Genomic DNA, 19,470 nt, shown 5'->3' with positions numbered 1-19,470 from the left:
CTGTGCTGTTCCAGCAATAAAGTTTCAACTTTGATCTCCAGCATTTGCAGACCTCACTTTCTCCTTCATACAGGCCAGGCAGGCATGTGTTAGCTGGTCATCCAAATGCCAAGGCCAACTGGGAATCTCAGCTCCAACTGATCACTTCCTCACATGGATCACTGGATGGCACAACACGGTAACACCACAGTCAGTTTTCCCCTCTCTAGTCCACGAGAGGAGAAGCCAACTGCAATGCTCCTTTGTCAGCCTGGCTGGGATCATTTCCACTCAGATGCAAATTGAACAGGAGATCTCTTACTGCAATTCTTTTTTCAGAAATATTAATTTTAAAATACCAACTTGAATGCATAACAAATCTTTGCGAACTATGTTTATTTCCGGCAGACTACTGTGATTAGTATAGAACATACAACACTATTGGTATGACGCGCTGTTGCCACCTAGTGCTGCAGACTAAATACTGCAGCATTATCGCCTGCATTGCAAGTTTATCACCAGCAAATGAGGTTGGTTAAATTATAGAGAATTATCTGGGAAAGCATTTCAAGACTACAGTTTGAAATCAAGGAATCAGGTCGGAATAGGTACTAATTTTAGCATAGGTAGAAATTTGATTTGCTAATAAGAAACTGATTGGCATAAATGGGCCTACTTCTCTTGTAGGTATATTCACATATTAAATAAAAAGATTTCTGAACAAATTCCTCCCCATGGATGTCCCAGACTATGTTTAGAAAGTTAAAATCCTATATCATTATACCCCAATTATTCTTACAACTGTGATACCTTAGATATTCATTCCAATTTCCCACTGGCTGTGTTGGGGGGGGGGGCTATAGTACAAATCCATCAAGGAGAATCATCTTATTTCTCAGTTCCATCCATATAGTTTCATAGGAGATTCCTGGGGGATTGTCCAAAGTACTGCTGTCATGTTGTTCTTAACCAAAAACACTCCTCCTGCTTCCTTTGTATTCTTCCTATGGCATTATACCCTGGAATATTAAGCTGTCAGTCCTATCCCCACCTCAGCCATGTTTCTGTAATAGCTAGATTTCCTAGTCCCATGTTCCCACCAATGCCCAGAGTTCATCTGCCTTACCCAACAGGTCTCTTGCACGGAAATAAATGCAATTTAATTCATTAGTCTTCTCATCTGTTGCTGACCTCTTGCCTGCCTTGTCCATTTAACTTGCCCCCTCTTATCAGTGTCAACCTTCTCTTGTCTCACGAGGGTCCCACCACCCCCAAACTAGTTTGGGGACTGAGTAGCACCAGCAAACCTTCCCACAAGGATATGCAGTTCAGGTGCAATCCTTCCCTCTTAGAGGGGTCACTTCTGCCCCACAAGAGATCCTAAGATGTGAGCCCCTGCTCCGTGCACCAGCTCCTCAGTGACTCATTAATCTGCCTTATCCTCCTATTTCTTCTCACACTCACATGGCAGCAGCAGTAATTCAGGAGTTTTCTGTTGACACCTGCTTTTTAAATCTCCAGCCTAAATTTACATTCTCTCAAAATCTGATCCGTTTCTCTGCCTACATCATTGATACTGCACAACATCTGGCTGCTCACACCTCTCCTTTGAGAATTTGCTATAACTGCTCAGAGATATCCTTGACCCTGCACCATGGAGGGAACACACCACCCTGATGTCTCACTTACAGCCACAGAAACGCCTGTGCTTCAATTAGAGTCCCCTATTGCAATCGATAGTTTGGACCTTGACATACCCCTTAACAGCCAGACATGTGAGCTGCAGAGCGCAATTCCCATCAATATCCAAAACAGAATACTTGTTTGAAAGGGAAACATTAACAGTAGATTCTTCCACAACATCCTACCTCACCTGACAGTCACTAATGTGTATCTGACTGTACCCTAAAGCTATCAACCTCTGACTTCTGTATACTCCTCAAAGATCCACCTGCCATTCTATGCATCGGATAAGAGCTGCGGCCAAACACTTGCCATAGACAGTCTCCAGGGACATTCCTGGTGAAGGGCTTATGCCTGAAACACCGACTCTCCTGCTCCTTGAATGCTGCCCGACCTGCTGTGCTTTTCCAGCCCCATCCTTTTCAATTCTAACACTCCAGCATCTGCAGTCTTTACTTTCTTGCCTCCATGGACAGTCAACTGCTCCCATTGCCCACATCCAACAAGAGGAGCATCCCACTCTACTAAATGTCACTTCTGCCCCTTTCGCAAGTTGTGGACTTAGACTTACCTTAAGAATAAAAACACTCAGCTCCAATCCCAACGTCTGCCACTTACTTGTGGCATCCGGATCTTGGAAACATTAATATCCATTGTATTAAGAGGACAATAGGAACAGATCAAAGTGCAACCTTGAAAAGGAACCAACCCTTCCCCTATCTACAATTTTAGATTGCAAAAGATTATAAATTAATATTCTTAAATTCCAAAACTTATCTGAACTTAAAATGCACAAACTAAATCTGTTAAGGCTCCAAAGTGAACAGCCTCCTAAACCTTCGCCAGCTCTGAGTGATAGCTTGCTGATCCCGCAGCCTTCTAGATTTGACCTTTCGATCCCAGAAACTCTGGGAACCCTCCACCCAAACGCTAATCTGTTGCATTCGGTACTGTAGAGATGCCCCTCTCCAGAGCCTGCAGAACTCCTCTGCTGACAACCTCTCCCCATGGTGCTGACAATAATCCATTCTCTGCAACTTGTGTCTCCCTTCGCTGATTGAATTGCTTTGTTTTTGTGATTTTTGTTTGAAATGTCTCAAGAGAAAGCTAAAAAGCCAAGTGTTAACAACTCTCACCTTTTCACACTAGGAGTGGCAGCCTTCAACTGTGAAATCCTAAACCAGGACTAAACCTATAATCTCATTCAGACCAGTGTGCTAACAACTAAACCATGGTAGAGAGTTAAGAGTCATAGAGATATACAGGACGGAAACAGACCTTTCTGTCCAACTCGTACATGCCGACCAAATATCCCAACCTAATCTAGTCCCATTTGCTAGCATTTCGCTCATATCCCTCTAAACCTTTCCTATTCATATTCCCATCCAGATGCCTTAAATGGTGCAATTGTGCCAGCCTCCACCATTTCCTCTGACAGCTTGTTCCATACACATGCCACCCTCTGAAAAGGTTGCCCCTTAGGTCCCTTTTATTTCTTTCCCCTCTCACACTAAACCTATGCCCTCAAGTTCTGGACTCTCCTACCCCAGGGGAAAAAAAAATAATGACTTTGCCTATTTATCCTATCCATGTCCCCCATGATTTTATAAAGCTCTACAAGGTCACCCCTCAGCCTCCAATGCTGCAGGGAAAACAGCCCCAGCCTATTCAGCCTCTCCCTATAGCTCCAACCGTGGCAACATTCTTGTAAATCTTTTTTGAACCTTTCAAGTTTCACAACATCCTTCTGATCGGAGGGAGGGAGCCAGAACTGCACAACATTCCAAAAGCAGCCGAACCAACATCCTATACAGCTGCAACATGACCTCCCAACTCCTATATTCAATGCTCGGACCAATAAAGAAAAGCATACCGAACACGTTCTTCACTACCCTATCTAGCTGCAACTCCACTTTCAAGGAACTATGAACCTGCACTCCAAAGGTCTTTGGTAAGGTCCTGGGGAGTGTTGCTGAACATTCAGTGCTTAAGTCCTGCTCTGATTTGCCTTTCCAAAATGCAGCACCTCACATTTACCGAGAATAGAATGAATTGAATCCCTAGCGTGGAAGCAGGCCATTTGGCCCATCAAGTCCACACCAACCCTCTGACGAGAAACCCACCCAATTACTCTACATTTACCCCTGACTAATGCACCCAACCTACACATCCCTGAACACTATGGACAATTTAGCTTAATCAATTCACCTAACCTGCACGTCTTTGGTCTGTGGGAGGAAAGCTGAGCACCCAGAGGAAACCCACGCAGACATGGGGAGAACGTACAAACTCCACACAGAGTCTCTCAAGCATGGAATTCAACCTGGGTCCCTGGTGCTGTGAGGCAGCAATGCTAACCACTGAGCCACCATGCTGCCCATTAAACTCCATCTGCCACTCCTCAGGCCCATCTGATCAAGATCCCAATTTACTGAGGTAACCTTCTTTGTTGTCCACTGCACCTCCAATTTTAGTGTCATCTGCAAGGCTAATAACTATATCTCCCACGTTCACATCCAAATCATTTCTAAAAGTGACAAAGCAGTGTACCCATCACCGATCTTTGTGGCACACCATTTTCCAGCTGTCCCTATACCTGTGAACATCTGCCCTCAATCAACTTTTGAAAGTTCTTGCCTAATATCAAAATTCGCCTTCCTCCAATTCAGAACTTCAACTTTTAGATCTGGTCTATTCTTTTCCATCACCATTTTAAAATGAATCTAACCATGGTTGCTGGCATCTCAGTCATCTGCCCTGCCTTCTACCATCATGGCCCACCAACCCCCAACACCCACCTCCTCACTTGTTTAAATCCTCCCAAGCAGCTCTAGCAAATCTCTGTGCCAGTATATTAGTCCCCTTCCAATTCAGGTGTAATCCATCCTTCTTGTACAGGTCATTTCGACCCCAGAAGAGAGTCAAATGATCCAAAGAAATGTGAACCCCTCTCCTCTGCACCAGCTCCTCAGCCACTGACTTCATCTCTCTATCCTCCTATTCCTACCCTCACTAGCTCATAGCATCAGGAGTAATTCAGACATTACTAACCTCAAGGATCTCATTTTTAAAATTCCTGCCTAACTTTATTTAGTCTCCTTTCAGAATCATCCTGTTCCCTTCTGATGTCATTAGCACCAATGTGTACAATGACCTCTTGCTGGGCTGTCTCCCTTTTGAGAGAATTCTGTACCCTCAGATATCTTTGATCCTTAACCAGAGAAAAATCTTGTCTGTTTTAATAAGCTTGCTTTATTTAACATTCAGTATTAACAAATATTTTCATAATGAAGACTTCTTTCTCTCCCAAAGTGAAAGCAATGATTTTGAAAGACAGAGGAACCACACAACGAGCAAAGCAGCTTTTGTAAATCATTCAAACCCAGGACATGGATCCCATGCAAGGCTAAGGAAAGAGGTACTAGCCAACAAACCAGATGATTTTAAAAAAAGTCTGACGTCAATGGTAAAGGAAAAGCTAATGGAGGAACAGCAGAAGCATTTGCAATAAACTGAATTAGAGGCTGCATTTATCAAGGAACTACGATACAAGCTGAACAGAAATACTGCTTACCTTGGAAGATAGACAGAAATAGGGCAAAGGAGAGAATTTCATAAATACAATAAAGGCAAAGAGTACAGTTCTCTATGCAAGGACACAACAATTAAAAGCATGTCCAAAAGAGAGAGAAAAACCCCACCATAAATGAAGTGGTTTTAGTGGAGTTTAGCAAAGGGCAGGCCACCAGTGTATCAAGAGTTGCAAAGAAAACATTGCAACAAACTCCTTACAAAATACGATTAGTACCCAAATGTTGCAGGGACAAAAATTGGGATGGATAAAAGAAACTGACTACAGGTCAGAAAGCAAGTGTTATTGGTTACAGACTATAAATTTGTCAATTTACTATAACAAAATAGGAGAAGCTGTGGATTCAGAGTGCATTGATATTTTACCTAATATACTTCCCATGCAAAGGGGTCAAAAACAATGGCACGATTACATTTAACAAAGACTAAAGCACATACAAAGGAAATAAAGGGATGGTTAAGGGTAGACCTTTGGAGGTCTAGAGTACACCAAGAGTCAGGGACTCACTAATACCTAGAACCACAAGTAACAATAGAATACAACTACATAACCAAAAGCAGCAGAATGTGAGGCACAGGAAATGATTAAATGTAATGCTCAATTCACATCATCCATGTTCGGTTCTGGTGAGGCACTAGGAGACATTTACAACTAGAGTACAGTTTAGAGAAAAGGCACAGAGCCAATCCCTCGCACCAGAGGACTGGATTTAGGGAGAAAACCTGGAAGACAGATCGTGAACTTTTCTGCCTTGAAGGCAGATTACAGAGCAGATATTATTTGAGATATAAAAAGTAGTAAGAAAATTATTTTTGAACTCAACAGTAAGCAGGCTAAGAGGATAAACGCGAGTTAGATGCCAGGAATGTGTTTATGTAAACAACATTTCTAAGAGAGCAAAAATAAAACAAATTAAAGAGCAGAACTTGGGGAGGTAGAAAAAATGGCCAAACAAAATAGACTAAAATATCCTCTCATCTGTAGTTCTATCTTTGGGACTAGACCGGTTTTCCTGAAGCTTTTCTAGTGTTCATTAACTTTTGGTACCAATTCAGTTTTTTCTTTTAAAAAAAACTCTTCAAAAGGTCTTTGAACCATATTAAATTCTGTTAGAAAAAAGGTGCATGTCCCTTGAACTCAAACACATTCAGTGTAAACCAATGAAATGCCACATTTCTTGCGAGGTTGAAGTCCAATTGTTATCGCAGAAAGGTGATGGATATCAAGCGGACAAAGTTCCTCTACCTGCAGAGGAAACAAACTGCATTCACATAGTCCTCCATTCCCAATCAGGTGTCTAATGATAGAAAAGTGTTGCTGAATAGCTAACAACTCAATGCGTTGATCACAAAAGATAGGGAATTGCACATTTTAAAAGAGGCACAGTTTTATACTGTAACATCAATCATTAGTGTGTTGATAGAATATGGGCAAATTCCACCATTGGGATTCAAACCCAGGTCCCCAGAACATTACCTGGGTCGCTGAATTAACAATCCAGCTATAAAACCATAATTGCCTCCCCAAACAAGGGGCTTTGGCTCAGTGAAGGTATGAAGCTATAGCTCCAAGTTAGATAGAAGCAACATACTGTGGACGCTGGAGATTTGAAATGAAAACAGTACTGGACAACCTCTCCACAGCCACTGCCAGAGCTACTGAGTTTCCCAGGCACTGTTTCAGTTCCAAGCCAGCGTGGTGTGTTGCACAGGTGGAAACTTGCAGGTGGAAAAGGCACCTGCTGCCAACATCTTTCAAGAGGCTAAGATTGCAGGTTTGGAAGGTGCTGTTGAAGGCACCTTGACAAGCCGCTGCAGGAGATACACAGCAACAATGGCACAAATGGTTAAGGCAGTGAACACTTAGAACCCCAGTGGATAGGGTGCTGACGTGGGCTGCTTTTCCAGATTGCAGTGAGCTTTTGTGGGAGCTGTAACTACCCAGCCAAGTTGAGTAAAGGAGAGGACACTGAATTACATTCCTGATTTGAATCTTCTAGATGGTGTGCTACACAGTCCACAGACTGACCTCCTGTAGCCAAAGTATGGATGGCCCAGTTATACTTCTGGTAAGTGGACCTCAGGATGTTGACAGTGGGTGATTCGGTATTGGTTATGCTGTTACATGTCAAAGGAGATAGCTGAATTCTCTTGGAGAAACTGCCTGTGTGTGGTGCAAATTATTTGCTAAACACAAGCCTAAAAGTTTTCCAGTCAAGAGTGTGGCAGTGGAAAACAGGTCAGACAGCATCCGAGGAGCAGGAGAATCAATGTTTCGGCCATAAGCCCAAATCAGGAACCTTTCCTTTTGAAGGGCTTATGCCCGAAATGTCGATTCTCCTACTCCTCAGGTGCTGCCTGACCTGCTGTGCTTTTCTGGCACCACACTCGTGACGCTAATTACCAGATCTGCAGTCCTCACTTTCTCCTCCCTGAAAGTTTTCCGGAGCTGACTGTATCGGGGAAAAACATGACTGGTCAAGTAACTGAAGAGTCATGAATAATACCAAATATCGCCATGAGCAGTGAACATCCCCACTTCACTATATATATATATAAAAAAAGAGAGAAAAGACATTGATGAAGCAGTTAATGATTAAAGGAATTCCTGCAGCGATGTCTTCAGTTGGAAGTGAGAGGAATCACAGCAATCACAGCCATCTGCCTTGATGCAAGGTACAACCAACAGTTTGAATACCAGATCCTTCAGAATGGTAGTTTTTTATTTATTGAAGACTTCAAAATTGGTTTCAAGTATTAGTTCATTTCCTTAAAATTCCACAAATCCAGTACAATTTCATCTGGCAGTTTTCCATTTTCTCATACTAAAATCATTTGACTGAAGTAGAAATACAGCAGATACAGTTGTCAGCCTAGTGTCAGACAGTATCTTCAAGAAAGAGATAAGATTAATTTTTATATTAGAAAAGGTACTAAGGAATACAAAGGGAAAACAGATCTATGGCACTGAGGATGAATGGACGTCAAAAAGGGCCCGAATGCCCTGTCATTTCCTATGCACCTTCCACCATAGATTACCATAGTCCTTACCAAATCTGTGGCAGTCTACCATCTTCGGAGATAATGGTTGCAATGTGGCGGCAAACAGTATTACACGTTGGCTACTGCAGCTAAGGAGCCCAATCTGGCATGACTGAGTCGGTCACATTTGCTGTAGAGAAACACAATGGGCCAAGAAGGTGCAGTATTTTCCCACCTTTTATCTGGGTCTCCTCCTTTGCCAATTGAGCTGTTAATTTCTGGTAATCTCTTCTGACATTCTTTAAAGTGGCTGCAATTAACCAGTTGTTTAGAGACCAACAGATCAGAATTGCCAGGATTAAGCACTGGCTGTTTGTTACATTCCTGAAGTACCAGAGTCTAAAGAGCAAAAGAAATAAAACAAACAAAACACACTGCAGTCTCAATTGGAAAAGTGAACCCAGACTTGGGTTTTCTGTTGGCATTCTCCAAGAAACATGGAAGGCTATTTGGTACCTGGTGTACTGCTGGACAAGGCTGAAGATAACAAGAACTGAAAAGGGGCTTCACAATGGGCCAAGTAGAACGATGCTTAGTCATTCAGGTCTGCTAAGATTACATGAATCACTAACTGCTGCCTCTATCAAATAAGGACAAAACATTTGAGACTGGTCATGTCACAGACAATTCCGAATAAGACATACACTTGGCAGAGAGACCGGTGTAAAAAGCAGCCTGAGAAAACCCTTTATATCCACCAGAACTTAAGATTAATGCCGCAGGAGGTACCCCAAGTCAGGAGGCATGCAGATGCCGAGAAGACTTCCAACCTGGCCAGCTGCTGACCCTTCTGGGTAACAACATATTGGCTTAGTTACAGAACCCAGAGTAGCAAAAAGAAAAATAAAGTAAAGTGTGTTATTCAGTACAGTACTTAATCACTTGAGTTTTATCGAGCTCCAAGCATCTCCATTGTATCTTCATCAATGTATATACTGTTGTCTCACAGATGGGCAACAGTACCGCGCGTTGCCCCCCCCCCACCTCCACCTCCACCAAAAAGAATTACCTGAAGTGTCGAGTTTCCTCAGGTTTGGATGGTTCGCTCGGTACTCATTTTCTTGCTGCATACTCTTATCCAAAGCATCTTTTAATCTATGACAAAATTTAAGAGATTTTAAAATATCAAATAGCTGATTATGTAGGTAATTGGACTGTAAAGTTCTAGAGTTAATAAAAAAATCTCTTGATGGGCCTTAACACTATTGCACTGTGCTGGACATCTCTGATAACAAGGCAGCCAGATTGCAGCTATCTGCTGCTAAAATTTGGGCATGCTCCGAGCTATACATGGGATCAGCATGCTATTCAAAAATCTGACCAAAAACCCAAAATAATAATTGCCACACTTTAAGCGTCACTGGAACTGCACTATTTGGGCAAGTAGGAAATATGAATCAATTTCTTGACTTGTGCTTTGTAGATAACAGACAGGTTCTTGAATTTCAGAGGGCAAGTTACCCACTGCTATCCTGACCTTCTCTTGTTGTCATAATATGAAGTGGTTAGTCTAGTCGAGTTTCAGCATGTTGATAGTCAGATTCAGCAGTGGCAATGCTGAATGTCATGGGGTGACAGTTAGCCTTTCTTGTTGCACATGGTTAATGCCTGGCACTTAGGGCATACGAACACTGCTTGCTATTTGTCAGCACAAAGCTGGATATTGTTCCGGTATTGTGGCATTTGGACCTGGACTGCTTCAGTGCCTAAGGCTTCACAAAAGTCATGAAATAATGAGCAGTCATCAGCAATCAATCCCACTACTGAGCTAACAATGATGGGGAAGTCATTGATAAAACAACTGAACAAACAGTTAGGCCAAGAATATCAACAAAAAACTCCTAAGGTAGTGTCCTGGAATCAAAATGGAGCAACTACAAACATTTTCCTTTGTGCCAATTATGACTTCAACCAGTTTATAAGCTTTACCTTGATCCCCATGGACTCCAGTTGTGGTCAGTACTCATTGGAAGAGGGTGAGAAGACAACTTATTTGAAATAAGATCGAGGTTTGACAGATGTAGCACAATTGTGCAGATTCCCATTTCCCACAGCAATTCACTTTTACAGCTTATTTAAATCTAAAGTCAGAATGAAAGGATGTGTGGAACTTGGAACTAAGAGGAGGCCCAATACCAGCAGCAGAAACATTAGATTCGCAGAGCTGGACAGCATGGAAACAGTCCCTTCAGTCCAACTTGTCCATGCCAACCAGATGGCTTATATTAATCTAGTTCCGTTTATCAGCATTTGTTTATATCCATCTACAATGTTCTGATTTATATACCCATCCAGATGCCTTTTAAATATTGTAATTATACCAGCCTCCACCACTTCCTCTGGTAGCTCAATCTGTACAAATACCACCCTCTGAGAAAAAAGCTGCCCCTTAAAGCTCAACCCACTTCACCTGAAACTTATGCCTCCTAGTTTTGGACTTCCTTACCCTGGGGGATAAATAAAGATGCCAGCTGTTTATCCTATCCATGGCCCTCATGATTTTATAAACCTCTAAAGGATGCCCCTCAGCCTCCAACGCTCCAGGGGAAACAGCCCCAGACTATTCAGCTTCTCCCTATAGCTCAAACCCCTCAATCCTGGCAACATTTTTTGTCCATCTTTTCTGAACCTTTTCAAGTTTCATAACATCTTTCCTACAGCAGGGAGACCAGAATTGCACACAGTATTTCAATAGTAGCCTGACCAATGTCAGGCACAGCTGCAACATGATCTCCCAATTCCTGTACTCAATACTTTGACCAATAAAGGAAAGCATACCAAACACCACCTTCACTATTCTATCTACCTGTGACTCTGCTTTCAAGGAGCTATGAACCTGCACTCCAAGGTCTCTTTGTTCAGCAACACTCCTTAGGACCTTACCATTAAGTGTATAGGTTCTGCTAAGATTTGCTTTCCCAAAATGCAGCACCTCACATTTAACTAAAAATTAAACTCCCTCGGATACTCCTCAGCCCATTGGGCCATCTGATCATGGTTCTATTGTACCAGAGGTAACCTTCTTCACTGACAATGACACATCCAATTTTGGTGTCATCTGCCAACTTACTAACCATATCTTCTACATTCACATCCAAACCATTTATATTAAATGACAAAAAAAAGCAGTGGACCCAACACTTGTTAACACAAAGCTGGTTCACAAGTTTAGCTCTGACTTAATGATTTTATGCAAAGGCAGGACCTATTGAATTTATCAAGTCTAAAGACACCAAAACATGGATGCATGGTCTGTGGGGATTACTGGCTAGGCCAGCATTTATTATTATGTATACCCAAACTGTCCAGTGGTCAGTTAAGAGTCAAGCACATTGCTGTGGATCTGGAGTCACATCTAGACCACATCAGCTAAGGACCGATTTCTTTCCCAGAAAGACAATAGTCGGTCGGTCGGTCTCATGGTCATTAGTAGACTCAATCCCAGATTTTTATTGAATTCAAATTCCACCATCTTCCATTGTAGTCTAACAATACCACCAGGCCACTGCCTCCCCAGTGGGGCTGGTTGTAGTCACAAATGCTAGCTTATAGTTGTTGAACAAATAGTTCCACTGACTGTTTAATTTAGAGTAAGCAAAAGACAAAAATGTTTAAGACAATAGCTTAAATTTTCCTTTACTTACTAAAAAAAGGGAAAAGGTTTCTAGACTAGGGAAGGAAGTTGCTTTATTCTGGCACAAAAAAAGAAGAACTACACAACTTCCTCATGCACATAAAGCATAAAGTCATAAATGAACAGTGGCCTTACCGACAGCTATGTCATTGCCCCACTCTATTGCAACCATCAAGCCAGGTGCAATGTATAGTGCAGGAAGGCATGCCAGGAGCAGCACCAGACAGACATTCCTAAAAAAAATGCCACCTCAACCTGGTGAAGCTACCAAACAGGATTACTTGCGTGCCAAACCGCATAAACAAGTGACAGGCAGAGCTAAGTGACTTCACAATCAACAGATCAGATCCAAGCTCGACAATCCTGTCAAATTTCATCATGGACAAACATCAATTGAAACCAAAACCAAGCAGGTTATTGCGAAACAAGTCCACACAGATCCTGACCTTAGTACAATCTCAGTTCAAACATGGTCAAAAGAGCCGAGTTGGTGAAGTGGTGAGAATGACTGACCTCAACACCAAGGCTTTTATCGATCAAGTATGTCATCATTAAGCTTTGGTAAAACTGGAGCCATTAGGAATCGGGGAAAAACCTTCTGCTGGTTGAAGTCATACATGGCACAAAGAAAAATGGCTTTGGTTGTTGGAGGATCAGTCTTCTCAGCTTCATCTCTACAGGAGCTCCTCAGGGTAGTGTCCTTGGCCCAACCATCTTGAACTGTTTCATCAATTACATTCCCTCCACCAGAAGGTCAGAGTGCGGATGCTTGCTGATAACTGCCGAGTGTCCAGCTTTTGAGCTTGTAAATCTTAAACTAATGGCAAATGAGTTGACTGTGTGAATGAAGGGGTCTTGTCAGTATTTCTTGAACCATGATTTTATTTAAATCAGTATGAGAGAAGGCATCCTTGGGCTAAGGTGAGGGTTTGTTTGGATTGGGAGAGTTTTTGATTCCTCGGCCCATTAGTCAGTCAATCTGGTCAATGTTCTGTTGGACAAGCAGGCAGCATTGCGTGGTGTTATGGCTTAGTTGGTTAAAGCATTTATCAAGTTAGTAGGCGATCCTGGGTTCAAATCCTAGCAGTATCTCTTCATCATTTTAAAGCTCCCTTGATTAACCTTTTCTCTAAGGCCAAGTTGCTTTCCCAACCTGGAGCTGTCTAATAAGGCAGAATCTTTCCAAGGATACAGCAGACAGTAAACATTGAGGAGCATTTATGACTCCACAAATATAGAAGCAATCTATGCCAAATGCAGCAAGATTAGGTTTGGCTGTCAAGTGCTAAGTAACATTCATGTCGCACAAATGCTAGACAATAACCGCTTTCAACAATAGAGAAACAACCATCATATCTTAACATTCAATAGCATTCCCATTGTTGAATCACTGACCAGAAACTGAACTGAATTAATCATGGGTACTGTGGCAAGGCTCTTGCGGAGCAATGAATGTTCCTACCACTGAGCCAAAGGCTGAAAGAGTTGATTAAAAGATTTCCAAGAGCCAGAGGTTAGGAAGCTGGAGTTAAACTATGTTATAAAAGTACTCTGTCAATAACCAGTGTTCAGATAAAAGAACCATTGAGTTGTAGTGGTACATTTTTAATCACAGTGCTTGTTTTTCTTGATGTCAAAACCAGATGTCTTCACATCTGACTGAAGACATTTTACTTAATTCAAATGGAAAGCATTTTCAATTCCAATTCAGATTACTGGAAAATTGCACATGTCAAAAACCTAATTACAGCAGCCTTCAAAAGGCATACTAAGAAAGATTACTGAGGTGTAATATTTGTAGTCAGTTAAAAAGTAAGGATTGATTGGATCTTATATAACTATTGCTATGCAATCTTATGATCATTGGTTTAAGTTTGTGCGGAAGGAAACCAACACAAAAGCTACTTTAATTGTGATGTGCATGCTTAAAATAAATTAGAGCACTGATGCAAAACTAAACAGAGCTTAGATTTTGAACTAGTGGCATATGGGTTTTCACTTGTGTGAATGAAGGGATTTAATCATTAACTTGACAGCTTTGCAGGGGCCATGGTTTATTTAAACCAGTACAAAAGGCATCCTTGATGTGAAAATGGGATTTCTTTGCATTGGGAGAATTTTATGAATGGACAGAGTATACATTGAGAAGTAGCAGCTTTCTGTTTAGAAGGAACAGGATTTTTCTTTCACTCCAGGGAAAAAAAAACTTACAGCTTGAAAAACTTGTGTTGCTGCCCAGAAAGATCCTGGTTGAAGATAAAAGGTATGAAACAGATTCGCTTCGAGAAAGGAATTAGAATCATGTTTCCAAGGTAAGGATTTTAGTTTTAAAAGTTACATTCAAGAGTGTCTGATTAGAACAGTTAATTTGAAGAAAGTTTAAGCTCAGTCATGTAACCTATCAGGTAAAAAAAATGTCAAATTCTTTGACTGGAAACTGAAAAAAATTGTCAAGTTAAACCTATAACTATGATACAGAAGAGAATTCTGTTAACTGAAGGGTTGAAATAAATGGGATTGCGTTGTTTCAAAATCTTGAAAATGGTCTATTGTGAATAGCTTGGTTGATTCTATTTTCTCGTGAGGATAGTAAATTTCTGTTTTATTGTCAAAAGCAAAAGCAAATCTGCAGCATTGCATACTTTTGTTTCAGTAAAAGATGACCTTAAGTAAAAAAAAAAGCCTCCTAAGCCATATTTCAGTCCGGGATCTGCCTTGTCCAGTAACATTAGTTGGGATCACAGCGTAATATCCAAATTACACAAAAGCAGAACAGCTCAATCATTGCCAAATCATTCAATGTAAGAAAAATGTTTTAATTAGAAACCAGTCCTGTGACACTTACAAAAATAAAAACTTGTCAGAGTTCAGAGCAGACCAAGCATAGAGGAGTTGAGGAGCGATGGAGGTCAACATTATTGACTGACAGAGGGTGAACAAGCATCTGCCTTCAGAGGATGCCACTGAGAAAGAGGAAAAGTAGGACTGCAGGATAGAATCTGGGAAGTCACTGTGAGAAGTAGCAGAGAGAAGTGGAGATGGACAAGGAGAACGAGGAAGGATGGACTGGGAAAGGAGGAAGAGGATACTTACTTGCTGCACATTTGTGTTTCAGGCACTGGAGCGGCTTGTGGTTCTGGGTTCTTAGATTTGAAGTAGTTTGTAATGCCACCAAAGATACTCTTAATGCTGTTGATGTGTCTCTGGCTAACTTTTAAATCCTGGTCCATCTTATCCACCATATTCTCGGATCGCTTAAGAGATTCACCTTGTCGCAGTAGTTCCTGTGGAGCATATAAACCAAATCTGTAATAACCATTAAGACATGCAGTGTGAATATAGGGAGTTTGGCAGGAAGTCAAAAAGCATAAGACCATAAGACATAGCAGAAATTAGGCTATTCGATCGAATTGCCAATCACGGTTGATAAGTTTCTCAACCCCATTCTCCCACTTTCTCCCCATAACCCTTGATCCTCAAGAACCTATATACCTCCGTCTTAAATATATTCAATGACCTGGCCTTCATAGCCTTCTATGACAATGAATTCCACTTCTCTTCCCTCTACTTTTCACATCTGTGACCTCAAAAGGTAGTAATGACTGGATTAGCCATGTGCTAGAGACAGTAGGGACAGCAGGATAGGCCAGATGAATGCATGGCTGATAACCTGGGGCAGGGATTCAGATTTTTGGATCATTGTTATAGTTCTAAATTGGGGCAAAGCCAATTTTAATGATATTGGACAGGAACTTTCAAAAAGTTGATTGGGAAGGCTGGCAAGGAGGTGGCTTTTTGAAATGAGATAATAAAAAGTGAGGACCAGCTGTTGGTGCGAAGGGGAAGGTTGGCAGAGTAGGGAACACTGAATGAGTAGAAGTATTGAGGCTCTGATCAAAAGAGGCGACATTAGGTAGAGCCAGCTGGAATTAAGTGAATCCCTTGAATATTGGAGATTTATGACTAAGAGGGAAATCCTGAGGTGGCAAAAAAAGGGCCATGTGATAACTTTGGCAGATAGGGTAAAGGAAAATCCAAAGAGATTCTGCAAGTATTGTATATTAAGGACAAAATAATAACTATGGAGAGAATAGGGCCCCTTAAGGATTAAGGCCATTGTGTGTGGAAGCACAGGAGATGAACGAGATCCTAAACAAATATTTCTTATCAGTATTTACCATGGAGAATGATATGGAAGTGAGGGAACTTGGGGAAATATACAGCGATGTCTCGAAAAGAGTCCATATTACAAGAAGTGGTATTGGAGGAATTGAAATGCATAAAAAGTAACTAAATCTCCAAGACCTGATCAAATGTATCTCAAAAGGTTGTGGGAAGCTCGGAAGAAATTGTGGGGTCCCTAGTAGAGATACTTGTATCATAGACAGCCGTGGGTGAGGTGCCAGAAGACTGAAGGGCGACTAAAGTTGTGCCATTATTTAAGAAAGGCTGCAAGGGAAAGTGAAGACACTACAGACCAGCGAGCTTAACATCAATGGTAGGTACGTTGGAGTGGATTCTGGGACAGGATCTATCTGCATTTGGAATTAGGGATAATCAGTATGGCTTTATGCGTGGAAAATCATGTCTCACAAACTTGATTAAGGTTTGTTTCGGGAGATAACCAAGATGATAGATGAAGGCAGAGGAGGTGTTATCGACATGGACTTTAACAAGAATCTGCATGGTTGACTGGTTACTAAGGTCAAATCACATGGGATCCAGGGAGATAAGCCAATTTTGAATCCAGTTGGCTGACAGTCAGAGACAGCAGATGCTGGGAAGATTGCTGTTCAGACTGGAGGCCTGTGACCAGTGGTGTGCCGCAAGGATTGGTGCTGGGTCCACTGTTGTTCATCATTTATATAAGTGTTTGGGATGAGAACACGAGGCACAGTTAGTAAGTTTGCAGATGGCACCAAAATTGGTAGTGCAGTGGATAGTGAAGAAGGTTTTGTAAGATTACAACAGGAACTTGATCAACTGGGCCTGGGGCAGGAATTTAATTCAGATAAAATGTAAGGTGTTGCATTTTGCTAAGACAAACCAGGGCCAGACCTACACAGCTAATGGTAGGGCCTGGGGAGCCCTGCCATACAGATAGACTTCAGGCTGCATGTACATATTTCCTTGAAAGTGGCATCACAGGTAGACAGCATGGTGAAGGTCGCATTTGGTATACTTTATTGGTCAGAGCAGGGTACAGGAATAGATATATCATATTACTGCTGTACAAGCAGTTGTTAAGGCCACATTTTGAATACTGCATACAATTCTGGTTGCCTTGGTATAGGAAGGATGCTATTAAACTGGAAAGGGTACAATACAATTCTGAGATGCCTGGATATAGTGTGGGTGTGAGAATGATGTTTCAACAAGTAGGAAAACTAGGACCCAAGGGGACAGTCTCAGAGTTAGGGATGACCCTTTAGAACAGAGATGGGATTGGAATTTCTTTGGCCAGAGGTAGAAAGTCTGTGGAGGCCACATCGTTGAGTATATTTAATAGAGATACATTCTTGATTGATAAGGGAATCAAGGGTTATGGGGAAAAGGCAGGACAATTGGGCTGAGAAACATCAGCCATGATTGAACAGCAAAAAGACTTGATGGGCTGAATGGACCTAATTCCACACTTCACTTATGGTCTTCCTGACGAAGGCGTTTTGCTCAAAAATGTCGATTCTCCTGTTCCTTGGACACTGCCTGACCTGCTGTGCTTTTTCAGCGCAACACTACTCTAATCTCCAGCATCTGCAGTCCTCACTTATTCATGGTCTTATCAGTCCTAAATGGCCTTCCCTGTATCATTAGATTTGACCCCTGGTTCCTTAACTCCTCAGTCACCAGAAACATCCACCTCATTCTTAACTCCAGTGAATATAGCACTAACCAATTCACTGTCTGTTCATATCAGTCCTACTACCTCAAGAATCAGTTTGGTAAAACTTTGTTGTACTCCCTCTGTAGTACAATCAGCCTTCCTGAGCTAACTGTACAAAGCTCCAGGGTGGTCTCATCAAGACCCTGTTCCTGTACTAGAATGCTCATACCATGAAGGCCAACATACATCTGACTTTTTCACCACCTACGGCACCTGCAAGGCTACTTTCATAGTGACTGGTGTTCAAGGACATCCAGATCTCATTGGCAATAGATTAGGAAAGGGAGGGTGCAATCAGATAATAATCTGCCTTCGAGTTTTTGCGACCAGAGTGGAAAACATTTATCCACATTACACTTCATTGCTATGCATTCTCCCAGTCAATTTTTCCCACACCACACTAACATCCATTCATCCTCCCCTCAGTTTGCTCTGCCACTCAACGTTGTGTTGTCCACAAATTTGTAGATGTTACATTTTAGTACCATTGTTTAAATACTTGTCTCATATCCAAATTTAGTCAGCACATAGCCTAGACCACAATACTTGCATCTTTATCCATGTCAAAACCTATTTTACACTGCTTCACAAATATTAACAAGAACACTTTAGTTTATAATATCCTTAGAAATAGTAAATAATTAGAATAAAAGTGAGGTTTCCACTGTTTTTCTGACCCACATTGTAGGTTATTGAGATATGATAAAATGGAAAGCAGCCTTGAAATGTTTGTGATAATTCTATAAGCGTGCAAGGAATACAATCACCAAGCGTAGAAGGCAACCATTTGGTCAACTGTACCCAGATCAACGCTTTAAAAGATGTCTCCCATTATTTCCTACTTTTCTCCCCAAAGCCCTTCCTTTATTGCAGCCTTCAAATAGAAATATCTGCATTTCCTAACCCTAGAATGGATGAGTGCTTTTCATTTCTAACATAGCAAGACCTTTCAACAATCTGAAAATTGACAAGTGGGCCAGGATGCTCCAGAACAACTCTCCTGCTCTTTTAAGAAATAGTAGATCTTCAATGTCCTTCTGAGGGGGTCAATGGGTTCCAGATTTAACAATTCAGCTGGTAGACTTCAACTGAGTGCAGCACTCCTTCAGTGTTTCTTACATTTTTGATTACTCACATTTATGGCCTAGTTTTGCAATGGAAACATCTTCCCCACAATTATTTTATATCTTCGAATATCTCTATCAGGTCACTACATGGTCTTATCTTTTTCAAAAGAGACCCTGGTTGTTCAGACTCTCTCAATGGTGATTAGCTTTTTAGTTCTTGGTTGTACTTTCTTCAGTTAATCTTGCAATTATGGAATCCAGGACCATGCACAGTATTACATAGAGTGTACAAAACAATAAGTCTTTGATAGTTGATTTACAAGTTTTTGGGTTTATGGTCTATGCTACTCATCTCATCCTATTACTTTACATTCCTTAAACAACAAAAACAAAAAATCCAAAGAACTGCAGGTGCTGGAAATCAGAAACAAACAAATACCTCCAAAAAAACTCAGGTGATCTGATAGCATCTGTGGAGACAAAGCAGAATTACTATTTTGGGCCCAGTGACTGCTTCAGAACTGATTGTAGCTGGGAAAAGGTTGGGAATAGAAACGAACAGATGGAGACAGAGTGAGGGGGGGAGAAAG

At 41.5% G+C, this 19,470-nt stretch overlaps 1 protein-coding gene across 1 annotated transcript in view; it reads right to left on the bottom strand.

Annotated features, from left to right (window-relative positions):
* snap29 (synaptosome associated protein 29) overlaps positions 1-19,470 on the bottom strand; it is a 32,301-nt gene that overhangs the window by 8,501 nt on the left and 4,330 nt on the right. Inside the window, exons 2-3 of the mRNA XM_043715379.1 lie at positions 15,023-15,213; positions 9,305-9,390 (exon numbers count right to left, since the gene is read on the bottom strand). Coding sequence (XP_043571314.1) covers positions 9,305-9,390; positions 15,023-15,213 — 277 coding nt within the window. The remainder of the gene's footprint in view (positions 1-9,304; positions 9,391-15,022; positions 15,214-19,470) is intronic.

Source organism: Chiloscyllium plagiosum, chromosome 25 (genome assembly GCF_004010195.1).
Source record: "Chiloscyllium plagiosum isolate BGI_BamShark_2017 chromosome 25, ASM401019v2, whole genome shotgun sequence".
NCBI lineage: Eukaryota > Metazoa > Chordata > Chondrichthyes > Orectolobiformes > Hemiscylliidae > Chiloscyllium > Chiloscyllium plagiosum.
The sequence above is the reverse complement of the archived record's forward strand: the minus strand, read 5'-3'. Positions and strand labels throughout refer to the sequence as shown.